The sequence below is a fragment of the Pygocentrus nattereri genome, chromosome 16, assembly GCF_015220715.1.
Source record: "Pygocentrus nattereri isolate fPygNat1 chromosome 16, fPygNat1.pri, whole genome shotgun sequence".
NCBI classification, from domain to species: domain Eukaryota; kingdom Metazoa; phylum Chordata; class Actinopteri; order Characiformes; family Serrasalmidae; genus Pygocentrus; species Pygocentrus nattereri.
Genome location: NC_051226.1, coordinates 26,113,880 through 26,128,155, shown reverse-complemented (window position 1 = coordinate 26,128,155; position 14,276 = coordinate 26,113,880). Strand labels below are relative to the sequence as shown.

Genomic DNA, 14,276 nt, shown 5'->3' with positions numbered 1-14,276 from the left:
CTACTTCTCCACTCATCAGGCATCCTCTCACTCTCCAGGATTTTGTTAAACAACCTGGTTAAAAAGTCCACTGCCTTCTCTCCTAAACATCTCCATACCTCCACAGGTATGTCATCTGGACCAACTGCCTTTCCATTCTTCATCCTTTTTAAAGCTGCCCTCACTTCCACCTTACCAATTCTCTGCACTTCCCGATCCACTATCTCTCCCCCCATTGTCCTCCTCTCTCTCTCGTTTTCCTCATTCATTAATTCTTCAAAGTACTCCTTCCATCTACGCAACACTCTCTGTTCACTCACTAGTACATTTCCCTCTCTATCCTTTATCAGCCTAACCTGCTGTACATCCTTTCTAGCTCCATCTCTCTGTTTAGCCAAACGATACAAGTCCTTTACTTCTTCTTTACTGTCCAGCCTCTCATACAGCTCATCATAGGCCTGAGCCTTTGCCTTTGCCACCATTCTTTTCGCTATGCGACTAGCCTCACAGTACTCCTGCCTACTTCCTTCATCTCTCTGGTTATCAAACTTTTTCTTAGCTGCCTTCTTCTTCTGAATACTCTCCTGGACTTCCTCATTCCACCACCAACTTTCCTTGTCTTCTTTCCTCTGACCAGACGAAACACCCAACACATTTTTGCCAGTTTCTCTCACCACCTTAGCTGTAGTTTCCCAGTCCTCAGGTAGCTCCTCACTGCCCCCAAGGGCCTGTTGCAATTTTTCCCTGAACTGCCTGCAACCATCCTCCTCCTTCAGCTTCCACCATCTAATCTTTGGCTCTGTCTTCACTTTCTTCCTCTTCTTTGTTTCTAATCTCATTCTACAGACAACCACCCTATGCTGCCTTGCTACACTTTCCCCTGGTACCACTTTACAATCTCCAATCTCCTTTAGGTGCTAAATAGGTGCTCCAATTCTCCTGCTAAGGATATAATCCACCTGTCTGCACCTCCCTCCACTCCTGTATGTCACCCTGTGTTCTTCCCTCTTCTGAAAATACATTTTCACCACAGCCATTTCCATTCTCTTTGTAAAATCTATAACCATCTGACCTTCTGCATTTCTGTCTTTCACACCATACATACCCAGCACCTCTTCATCCCCTCTGTTCCCTTCACCAACATGTCCATTGAAGTCTGCACCAATCACTAATCTCTCCTTTCTAGGGACACCATCTACCACTTCATCCAATTTACTCCAAAATTCCTCTTTCTCCTCTAACTGACAACCAACCTGTGGTGCATATGAACTGACCACATTCAAAATCACACCATCAACCTCCAACTTCAGGCTCATGATATTTAGCTTCTGACTGGAAAAGAAATAAATAAGAGGGTGGTGTCTGACTTTTTAGTCAGACACCACCCTCTTATTTATTTCTTTTCCAGTCAGAAGCTAAATATAAATGTAAAGGTGTCTGAAAGGGTTCTATGGCATGATCCCCTAGAAGAATCATTTTTTGGTTCCCTAAAGAGTAAACAGAAGTTAAACTCTGAAGTCTGTTACTTTACAGGCTGATATGTTAGTAAAATATGACACAGCCACAGATGACCACGGTGAAATCCAAGAGATGCTACATACAAACAGCCCTTACTTTCTTTGTCATTAAGTGAGAGTAGCTGAGACAAGCACTGGCGAGCCCAGGTCACATATCCAGGGTGTCCTGAGGCTGTCAAATCTGCTCACCTACAGCTCTTTGCCTGAATTTATACTGCACATTCTCTAAGGAACTAAGAACTCAAACGTAATTTGGTGGGTGAACTGTCAAGGACAGCAGTCTATATGCCAGTGGAAAAAATTAAAAATATTGCAGATAACATAATATCACCCTGAACGACTTTGAGATTTCTCAGGGAGTTATGGATTGCTGTTCCATCTAGAGGGCATTTTTATTGAGAAAATAGAGAGGAAAACATTTCAACGAATGGCAGCTTTAAAATATTGCCCATAATACATGGTTTATTGAGAACCACAATCCTGCGTTTATTGAGTACTGCCTCGCTTGATTCTGAAGCTGAGAGAAAGATGTCCTTGGATAGATTACTAGTGCCTGTGTCTTTGAAATAAGATGGAAAACATGACTTCATTAGTACAATGTACTGGGTTATGATGCTCTAATGTCTTTATTAACCCTTAGAAGCTAAGAGTTATAACAGAGTTATTCAGTTTGCTGTATTATTTAAAAGTAATTACATAATTGAGTTACAAAATGAATTACTGTGCAATAAATTTACATTGTGTATTGACACCTTTGTATATGTCTGTATATCTAGCTTTTATCTAAATGTATTGATGTTTTTTCTTTCTGTAAAAACCAAAAATGTATTTATGTTTTGTATGCACAGCAACTTTTCATCAAATTCAAATCATAATTGTAAACAACTAATCTTCTACTTCGGAATACAAATATGACTTTGAAGTAAAGAACTGGCCCTTGTGACAGATTTTCTGGTATTCTGTCACTTGTGAGGACAGGCCATGGAGGACATGGTGTCCTCTGAGACAAATCACATCAGTCTGTATCCATGTCCCATGTTCCTAATACAAATGAGACCAGGGAGGCATCAGGCTCATCATGAAACTGATACAGAAGTCCAGTGGAACTGCAGCTAGAGGAGAGCACAGTAACTGGTCTCCAGGCTGGGAGTTGTATCTGTTGTCTAATGTTTGCAGCAAGGCACCTCTCACACTCAGAGATAAGGAGAAGATCCACTTTGGTTGTGACATGCCTTTTGGCCCATGAGTAACATGCAACCACAGTCAAAAATCTACCTGATGAGAATAGACAGGTAGCAATTTGGTTAGTCATTACAGAGACAAACATCCTATTCTTTCTTTAGCTTTTCCCTTCCCTGCCCTCCAAACTCATTCTCTTTCTTCTTGCCTGCTTCATCTGGTCTCTTCCTTGTCACCTCACCTCTTTTTATTTCTATCTATAGAAAATCAGTTCTGGCTTCATCTGTACACGTTCGAGCCCGGTGATTCAGTTTTCAATTTTTCCCCCTCCTCGTCATCTAGGTGCCTTCAGCCGCTCTATTTTCTCTTTACAAATAGCCGTTCCATTCTTTTCAAGCTCAAAAAGCCCAGGTAGTTAGAAAGCAGTCTCAGATGGAGTTGTGGGTGGGGGCTCACCTGTGGCACCAGAGGCCCAGGCCCCATCATCAGAGCAGTGTAGTGAAGCCTGTCTCACATATCCAATTATCACTACATCTGCTTGCTCAGCAGAGCCTGAATGCACACAAGACACCAGCCAGGCACCAGGCAGAACAGGGTTTGACCAAAAATAAAGACTTATGATAATTCAACAGGAAAACATCAGTGGATGGGCGGGACTTTTATGTTGTCTACAGTTATATATATTCAGCTTTCATATCAGCTGCAGTCCTGTACATATTCAGCATTCACATAAGCCACAAGCATGTTTATTCAGGCATGTATAGTGCTAATCACTGTGATGGATATGTGCTGTGACAGACTATCGCAACTTGACAACCTCAGATAAGGTAAAACAAAGAAGCTTCAAGGTCTCTTAGGTGCATTTGCATTTTTCTATGCTCTTCTTTTTTTGTATTATGTTAATGTGAAGTGCTTTGGTGAAAATGGAGACACAAGGTGTCATGATGAGAGCAGACTGAAGGGTACAAGTGCCAAAACAAAGCCCAAGCTAAGTAAGGCTGCATCAAAGAACAGCTCAGCATTCAAAAATGTTTAAAAAAATCACCCTTTTCTCCTTCACTGGTGCGTGCCTCGCAAAGAACCCACATAAAAGAGATCTCTGTCTGTATTAAAACTTTTAGCACAAATTCAGCACCTACTGAGCAACGTCTATGAGGCATTTTATGGCTTCAACGCTTTGCAGAACTAGGTCCTTATGTAAGTGCCAACCTTAATTATCATTGTTCAAGTGTATCGGTGCTATCAGCTATGTGATGTGCTATCTAGAGCTTTTTGTAGTTTGTATATAAAAGAAGCTTTCACCCATTTTCAGCATGAAAATGCTGAGGCTGAAACTGCTGTTCCATCGAACAACTAATGAATAAATAAAGCACTCCTTAACAGATTATACAAGGCTGACTATAGTAGGATGAACTGGAATATTTATATCAGCATTTTGCAGGTACAATATCCCCTCATCCCGAGAACAACATGGCTTCTTGCTAAGCTTTTTTTAAGAGTGTTTCCCAGCCATTAGCTCCGAGTGCTTCATTTTTCAGAGGTTATCAGGACCGAGACAGAAAGAGGCAATAAGCAGGAGTGAGCAAAGGGAGCTGGAGAGAATGAGGATGCGCGTTAGACTCGTTGTGCGGGAGCAATCTCGCTGAAAAATGACAATGTTGACAAGCTTTTTACAAGGAAGCCCACACAGGCCAAGGAGATTTGTGTGTTGTGGCAGTGCTGAAGCCACAGAGTCCTGAGGCTGTCAAAATCGGCCCACCTACAGCTCTTAGCCTGAATATATACTGTACATTCTCTAAGAGACTAAGCAATGAAATGTAATTTGGCAAGTGAGCTGTCAGAGGCAGCAGTCTATAATCCATTGTAAAAAAGAACATACAGATAAAATAAAATGATCCCAAATGACTTTCTCAGTGCGTTAGGGATTTCTCTTGCATATACAGGGCATTTTAGTGAGAATATAGACAGCACAGGATTCCAAGGAACTGGAGCTTTAAAATACTGTTCATAATACCGTTGTTTAATGAGAACTGCAAGTGTTTATTGAGAACTGTCTGAGTAAGTTCTGGAGACAAAATCCAGTAAGATGCGAGACAGTAGGATAACTGTGGATGTCCTTGACTAGATTACTAGCATCTGTATCTTTGGGATCAGATGGAAAACATGATCCAATGGGCAGAAAATATTCTCAGTTACGATTCGTATCCTGCAGAGAATAATTACACAACAAAAGACTCCCTGAGGAGAATCAGAATAAGCTTTGAGAATGCAATGTGCTAGTTTGTGGGGTAATCTTAGTTTACTATACATCACAGGTTGTGACATGAGACAAAGCTGATTAGGAAAAGAAAATGACTCTGCTTACCCTCATATCCTGTCCCTCCTTCTGGCCATCCCAGGCCCAGCTGCGCTTGGTGAAGTAGTTGACTGTAGCAAACTCGATGAGTGCTGAGAATACAAAGGCATAGCACACTGCCATGAACCAGTCCATGGCTGTAGCATAGGCCACCTTGGGTAGGGAATTCCTGGCACTGATACTTAGCGTGGTCATAGTCAGAACAGTGGTGACGCCTGGAAACAAAAGGGGGTTTACACTTGTAAAACAAATGTATAAAAAAAATAATAAAAAATTGTATACTCTTATTCTTCAAGGGGTGTTTAGTAAAAGGAATGGTTCTATCTAGAGCCATGAGTTCTATATAGGACCATTTCATGCATAAATGGTTCTCTTCATGGTGAAATAATTCTTTGGACTGATGGAGAATGTGTTGTATATGGTTCTATATTCGTTTTTTTCGAAAATGTTTCTATATACACTCTCAGAAAAAAAGGTACAACACTGTCACTGGGGCAGTACCCCTCTTGTCAGTTTGGTGGTACCCTCAGGGGTACATCCCAGTACCTTTATTCAGGGAACATAATTATACCATAATTAATTGAAATTATATTTTCTAAGTTGTATTGACTCTACACCCCCATCTTGTCTTCAGGCGTTTTATTTTAATGTTCTGATTTAAAACGTTTGGTTATGAAAAGGTACAAATATCTACTTTTCCACTAGGAAAAACTTATGTTAGGTACACCATTGGACCTTAAAACCACTGTTGTACCTTTGAGGGTACACTTACATTGTTTGTACCTTGATGAATGAATCATGTACCTGCATAGTACGTTTATTTCTAACAGTGTAGCACTAAAAATGGTTGACATCGTAACAAAAGAACTGTTTTGGTGCTGTTAAGAACCAGGTTCTATATGGAATCATATACATAACACATTGTCCATCAATCTGAAATGGTTCTATATTGAATTCATGGTTCTAAACAGAACCATTGCCTTTACTAAAGAACCCCTGAAGAACCATCTATTTTACATGAGAGGCACAGAAAAGCAAGAAAATAAATGCATCAAGACTGTATTCGAAGTAATTTTACACCGTCCTACTGTTTCATTCATCATGATAGCCTATATTTCCTAAAGTATTCAGTCACCCATCCAAATCAATGAATCCAGATGTTCCAATCACTTCCATGGCCACAGGTGTATAAAACCATGCAGGCATGCAGACTGCTTCTACAAACATTTGTAAAGGAATGGGTCACTGTCAGGAGCTCAGTGAATTCCAGAATGGTACTGTGATAGGACGCCACCTGTGCAACAAGTCCAGTCGTGAAATTTCCTCACTACTAAATATTCCACAGTCAACTGCCAGTGGTATTATAACAAAGTGGAAGTGATTGGGAACGACAGCAACTCTGCCACAAAATGGTGGGCCACATAAAATGATGGAGTGGGGTCAGCGGATGCTGAGACACATAGTGTGTAGAGGTTGCCAACTTTCTGCAGAGTTAATCGCTACAGACCTCCAAACTTCATGTGGCCTTCAGATTAGCTCAATAACAGTGCCCTTCACAGAGAGCTTCATAGAAATATAGTGTATGTTACAGGGTTTTAATGTGACAGTAATACTGCATGTTTACCTATGAGATGAGCCATTGCTCTTTGGCTTTTTAAACTGTAACCTAATTCCCACACTTGACTGCCTAAAAAATGTATCATGTTAAACTCTGAATTTAATTAACATAATAGATCATGCTGTCAGCACCCCTCACTGACCTCTGTTGAGGTGACAGCAAGGACCAGCATGTGTGTCAGTATACTATACTGACACAGATAATAATGATATTTGATTAGATGAGGATGCTGCATCTTCCTCAAATGACCTCTAAATCATTATATTGTGTCTTTGGGTCCTCTGTAACACAGACTGATGCCCACTGACTCAGACCATGGTGCCCATGTGCTCTGACTCAGCAATTTTGGACTTATTTCAGATGACACATCATGTGAGAGCCAGCCTTGGCAGCATAGTGTAACCTCAGGAGTATCCGCTGTCATGCTAATTGTTGTGCTGATGTTTTGAGGTTTGGGTGCACCACTGGATGCAGTACCCTTCTGCCCCTATGGGACCTTGAGAAAATAATACATTATAATCCGAGTATTGATGAAGTGCTGGTGCCGCATTGGTGCATGCCAGTCCCTCGCCATTTGTCAAGACAACTGTGATGACAGTATAGAAAGAAGGTGCTTTGGGGTTGAAGAAATACCACTGCAGGTATGTTACAGAAGTGTTATATAATTTTGACAGGCACTGAGAGAAAAAAGAGTGGAGGATTCAGGGAGTGCATGTCCAGTTCAGTACTGCTTTAGATTAGTGGAACTGCTGCTTAAATGTGGCTGAGCACAAATGAACTGCAAGTGTAGAGAGATTTAAAAAGCAAAGTGGATGAATGCTTCTTTAGGGGATCTCAGTATCATAAGACCAGAAAATACAGAGGCTTCAGATACTCTCATATTTTTTCACAGGACTGAGATCCATATTGACCATATTTCTCTGACAGATGTACCAAAGAATGTAGCATATGTACTAAGCCTTTCCAGGTGCAAATAATGTGTGTTCAGGCCAAAAATGCATGTATTTATGTACAAAACTTGCACACATGACTATATGTGCAGGTTAAACACCACACACTGTACCTCAGACATACAAGAGGATAAATGATATTATCAGCATAACAATTTGAGTGAAAAGTACAATCTTTGAATGCTTACATGAATTTCACAATTTCTTAGTATTTGGAACATCCCTGTTTTGCTTTAATGACAGGAAATACTCAAGCTAGTATGGACTTTGTGCCAAAAAGTGTAAAAGCTTCTGATAGAAGTAGATTAAATCTACCTGAGAGTCGTTTGAACATGTGTTTCAATGAAAGAATTAAGACTTAAATATAAGCTGATCTTTTGTACAAAAGTCTTCACATTGTCAATTTAAAAAAAAGTTTGGTTTGAGTACTGACAGAGATACAGTGCAGAATTCCGAATGTCTGTGTTAATTTTGATTGCTTCTCTTTATTTTAAACTTTCCAAGATTCTAAAACTTTCTGCAGGTTCAAATGGAATAAAAATAACTGACTTTAAGTGTCGTCTAACACTTTTGTACTTCACTGTATGTGTTTGAGAAAAGAACGTGGAAGGTTTACCTAAAAATAGGTGGAGATATTGGAAGTGTGTCTGATTACATGCTTTGTTTAAGTTTTGAGTAAAAACCAGGCGTGAATTGGCAGTAGTGTCTCTAAGGAATATGGTTAAGAGACTTCTTTTTAACAATGGAAGCAATAACAGTGGCTAGATGAGGGCACAAGCTTGAAGAATTCCTGAAAAAACACTTTTGCAACTCTCACGACTCATTCAGAGGTCACCTGGTGACTCCAATAGCATCAATATTATTGTTACACAAACCCTGTTTTTTGAACTGAAGTAGTATTACATCTTTGCAGAGTGTTTAAATTGGACTACCTCTTTGTCACTGAACATGAATTTTCACTTATTTCCTGGCTTGTTAACTGCTCCAGCATTTGCTGCACCCTTTATACTGTTCACTTTACCAGCAAAGCCCAATTAGTCAGGTGTTCCTGTAAGCAGTTAGCAGTTAAAAACTTTAAAGATATTTTTTTAGAACTGTGGTCTCATAAACAAAGTCCTGGCATTACCCTGTGACAAAAGCCACTGAACAGGAACTTGAGACGCTTGACCACCTGGCTCCACCATCTCTCACTTACAAGTAAAGCTCCACACTTTTCTTAAGGGGCTCTGGCGACAACATATATTTGAATTAGAATGAAAAAAGGAGGATAAATCAATTCTGAACAAATTTTTCATAGATCATTGTGCAGCAGCCTGAGGTTTTCCATTCTGAGAATGGAGCAAAATTAAGAGAATGGTCTGGAATAGGAGCCCATTAAAGCAGATATATGTAATCATTCCACTTGGTCAGCTACCACCTGCCTCGTTGGCAGAAGACTAAAACACAGACAGGATTGTGCTGCCTGCCAGGGAGCTGGCTTCATCCACCTTGCTGTCTTTTAAGTAAGACGTCTGAATTAATGTGATGAGATCTGTTCCATGTTCATGCGGTCATAAGATCAAACAAATGGTACGATAGGTAAATAAATAAAACAGCTTAGTTATATTGGGGGGAAAACACTGCATTGTGGAGAATGGCCAATATCAGAAATGACGTTCATTATGCCTCGTCTGTTACCATAAAATCGAGCTGTAAACAATTACATTTCATTTTACAGGTGACAAAGAGGAGGAATACTAAGCAAGGAACAGCAGTGAAGCTTCTCATTAAATTTTTCATCAAGTCTTATCTCCATTAGGCAATGGGGGAGAAAAATACAGGGGACAGCAACAAAGAATGTTACTCGAGATGCTATTGTGTCAGCAAAGACAGTGGTCTATTGTTTGGAATGTATGGTCAAATCATAAATCACACATTACACTTGGGCTGCTGAGAAAATGATAAAACAGGATTATCCACATGAAATACGGGGTTAGGCTCATCAGAGGAGGAATCAAAAAGCTGGCAGCCATCCAGGGCATGAGTGATTAATTAAATATCTACGTCCAAGTGGCATTTGGGAGCTGCTGCATTGGTCTATAAATGTATGCCTGAGATTTTCTTGTTCCCTTCAAAAGGAGCAAATGAGTAGTTTCTCCTCATCAACATTTTGACCATTTCAAAGGGGTCAGGATCTCAAAAAGAGGATGCAGGAAAAAGCAAACATTTTTCCCCATGAGAGAGCTATCTCAGCCATCATGCGACACCCAGGGAAGAGGAGGACGAAGTGTCGGGGAGGAAAAAATCCCCAGAGTTAGTGCTCAGCCAGGCCAGGTTTAAGGAATGTGATGTACACGACCTCCGGGCAGCTGAAAGAACACTCTGTTTAACACCCCCCCCCCCCCCCCCCCCACCCCCCCACCTCTCCACCACCACCTTGCTGTCCGCTCTATTACCCACAGTGGCCAGCCTGCGGCTTGTAGTCGACGCGCTGCTTCATCACGTTTGCAGACATCGGTGGCGCGAGCCCTGCGGAATACTAATAAGGTTGTGCTCTGCACCTCATTAGGACCTCCAGATTGGAGTCTAGCAGCCCATCTATATTGGCTGTTGGCTTGCTGAGGCACATCTGAAGACCTGGGGATACTCAATGATGGACTTTGCCTGCTCCTGTTATGATTAACATTTCTGCTGTAAGGATTAAGCCTGGGTCTGCAAGCAGCCTTGCCAGTCCTTGCTTTACTACATATACATAATGTAGCTTATGTAACATACATTTTTTATTGCCTAATCTTACTTGCCACCATTGAACCATCACTTCTTTATTGGCCAGAGTATTGAATACATGAGCAGTTCCTTAAGGCATGTTTGTCAGAGACTTTTTGTGAATTTAACAACAAAAAAAAAATGCTAATTGGCAATTATTAATAAAGCTTATGAAACTCTTAAGTCATGTATTATTCATTAACTTTAAGCAAGCTGTTAGCAGTTCATTTTGATTATGCCCTTGAAGTACAGCAAGGTCTCCTGAGTGGCATAATTGCTGTTAGAAGACCGGATTCTAGCCCACCTAAGTATGGATGCTCCCTTAACCAAGTCCTCCTGGCTGGTCTCCAAGGTTTTTAGTTGTTTCTAATTGCAGTTTTTCTCTGGGTCTAGGATGAAGCATATTATCTTTTAGAAAGAACACATCCTACTGACTTTACAGTAGTTATCTGGCCATCACTACATAAAAATGCAATGTAGGCATGCATGGACCTTTCTAAGGCCTTTTTAAGGAATGACTGTGGCACTACCATGGGTGACACCCGAAGGAAAGCCTCCTGCCACGTTTCATATCAGTTTGAGCATCTTTAAGGCCTGGCTGTGTGGCTGGCACTTTACACAATGCTGGGCTCTGGAATGCTGATTAAGCTGTACACACATACACATCATGAAGCACTTGGGTTGCCATGACATACTCTCAAGTGCTGCTTCTCAGGCAAGGACTAACAGGAGCAAGCAAAAAGAAAAGCGCGCGAGAGAGAAATACAAAGAAAAAAGCAGAGAAACACATGACGAGTGGGGGAGGTGAAGAGCCAGCTTTGCAGGGCTTTTTCATGTGAAACCCAGCGGCCAGCTAATGACAAGATTCTTACCCAGAGTGCAATCTCATTATTAGTCACATTTGCGCCTCTGGAGACCAGAACTAAAACATAAGACCTCTACCTCATCATCATAACATTATAAGTAATGCTTTATATAGTACTAGTGCTATCTGTATTGATTCCATTAGTAATCACATAATCTACTAATTATTTTGATGATTAATTGCATCAAACAACAAAAATGAACCAAACATAACAAATCTGAATATTTCAGTGCTAAACAATAAATCTAGAGAGAATTATATAAATGACAAACAGCATGGTCTGTCACGTAAGCCTTGGTAGACAAATTCTAATATATTCAAAACACATGAGCAGTACGGTAATGGTATGGTTATAACTGTAACAGTGTCACATATGCAAGCATCTATAAACACATTCACTACATGTTATAATGCATTCATAAGGCATCATAAACATGAATTTATTGTTATTATTATTATTATGAATTGTTAACATACAGTTAACAAATATGTACTGTTCATAGTTAAGTACTGTTCATAAGTTGTATTTGTCTGCTCTAAGTAAAGTGAAGCATATTGTACTAAGGCCTCCTCCAGTGTTAAGAGTGAGGCTTCAAATTGAAGTATTTACTGAGGAATTTACTGAAACACTAAAACATACACAATAAAGCACATTACAGGCTTCAAATGTCAGATTTTAAACTCACCCAATGGTGCCATCACCCAATGTGGGAAAGTCAATGTACACCACTGTTAATGTACACCACTGTTAGCTTCGCACTAACTTAACACTACATATCCAATATTATACTGTTTGGTGCATCTAAAATATTCAGGACTGAAAGCCCTGAAGATGCAGCCCTAACAGCATCAGGGCAAATTATTATATTAACAGTTCATAATACATTATATTAACAGTTCATAATATATAATAAACATGGCTATGAAGTGTAATTCAATGTAATTTATTTTTATAAATATTTATAACCATGTTTATAATATCTTACAAATGCATTATAATATGTTATAAATGTGTTTATAGATGCTTACAAATGTAACATTCGTAGATAGTGTTACCACTTTTTCTATTTGAATACTGATATGGCAGGTGTAGGACCTGAATAAAACTGGTAATTTGATCAAAACAGGTAACAATTAAGCATGTGACAATGTGTTACAGTAAACAATGTGATACCAGTGAACAATTTTATATTTGTTAAGCTAAGATGTGAACATATATTTAAAATCTTTTGCTGGGACTTAAAAGTGTAGTTGCAGAATACAATAAATGGGCATGTCCATTTCTGTTCCTCACTATAAGAGAGACCAGTGTGACTCTAATTGCTGAGTCATCGAGAATGTAAATTTTAATCGATGATCAATTTAGTCAAGCAATCGTGACAGCCCTATATAGCACTAATGACTGCCTTGCTCCCAGCATATACTTTTATAATTCCATTTATTGCTCGACCTTTCCGTATCATTTGTGTTTGTTTACAAGAACCAGCTGGTTCGATACAAACACAGTTTGTCCTAGGTTACCTTTGTCTACGCTGCCTTGTTATAAATTATTCACATTTCTTCGCTCATTTCTCTGCTATAACGATCTTACATAGCGTCTGACATTTCAAAGATGCATTTTGATCTGCGAGATGAAAAATAAAAGGCTTAAGGACGCAATTCTGATACTATCCAGACAGAGAGAGCGGGAGACGAAGCTTAAAATAACTCATCTGGAGTGTGGGCCGTCTGGACTGGTGACAGGGTCAGCTTTAGCAGAGCCACAGGTCAACGGGAGTCTGTAGGAACTTTTTATTTGCACTGTAGATTTCTTATGACTTTCAGTTGGCATGTAAAGCTATTGAATCCTAACTCCACTTAAAAAAAACAAAAAAAAAACAAGCAACCAAAAAAAAAACTGCTGGCTTTTGCAATGATTTAAGACATTCAACTACAAATTAGAAACTTTTTTGATGTCGAACCACAATTGCTTCCTTTCAACCCAACTTGGCTAGCGCTCCTCCATCAATAGCAATTGGCAAGTGTATGGATTGCTTTTTTTGTAGCAGCCTGCAGAAGGTTGCTCATTGCAGAGGGAAATGATGTTTCCACAGTGCAGCTGGCAGGATGAACTCCACTTTGCACTTGATGCTCCAGCTGTAGGAAAAAAAAGTGTTGACAAAGGCAGACACCTTGCCAAAGTTAGCTCGAGCTCAATAAGCAATAATCTCTTAACTCCAGCCGGCTTAAACATCCTGCCGGCCTGCGCCAATATCCTGCCGCTTTCGGATTTTATCTTCCCTATTCCATTCCCCCCCCAGAGGGGCCCATCAGCCTCGCCTTCTCCAACTTCATCTCACTCCTAGTTTGGGTCCAGCTAATCTGTAATTAATTAGGTGCCTCTGCGGCGGTTGCAGTAATTACAGGTCAGTCCACTGATCCCTGCACACTTTCAAAACTGAATCCATCACTGTCCAGGCCTACACGTGCCGGGCCGCTCAGCGATTTCCCTGCCATGCGCTTCAGTTAACTTAAAACTTTTCTTTTGCTCCGAGCACAACTTTTTAATACCATCCCTAGTGCGCTCGTTTGTCGAAGGCGGTCTTGCAGTGGGACGGAAGAGAATGAAGGGGAAAAAAACAGAAGTGCTCTCCCAATTGTAGAGTTTGTTTTGATGTACTTTCATAATTTTGACAGTGGATCAGCAGTCAGGACCCTCATTGTTTCTGAGAAGAGGTTTGACAGTTTGCGAATTTTAGGAGAAGGGCATTGGCAATACACTTGGCTTTATTCCTTTTAACTCTTTAAAATCTGCCCTAAGAATAGTACAGACACATTCATGCCAACATTGTCACAGTAAAATGCATAAGGGTCCCACTTTCTATTACGTGTCTCTAATAACTGTCTAGGTACACATGAAAATATATGCAACACTATATTTACTGATATTTAGTCAGTGTTATGGATTACAGAAGTACATCTTATGTAATTACACATGTGCATCTTTTGATACACTACAAATCAGAAGTCTTTTCCAGCAGTTAAAGGAAGTATGTTTTACATAACATTACTTTTATGTTTTACATAA

At 40.0% G+C, this 14,276-nt stretch overlaps 1 protein-coding gene across 2 annotated transcripts in view; it reads right to left on the bottom strand.

Moving 5' to 3' along the window:
- LOC108429393 (gamma-aminobutyric acid receptor subunit alpha-3-like) overlaps positions 1-14,276 on the bottom strand; it is a 125,761-nt gene that overhangs the window by 15,368 nt on the left and 96,117 nt on the right. For both annotated transcript variants that reach the window (XM_017701095.2, XM_017701096.2), the window contains exon 9: positions 5,041-5,246. In XM_017701095.2, the coding sequence (XP_017556584.1) occupies positions 5,041-5,246 (206 nt within the window). The remainder of the gene's footprint in view (positions 1-5,040; positions 5,247-14,276) is intronic.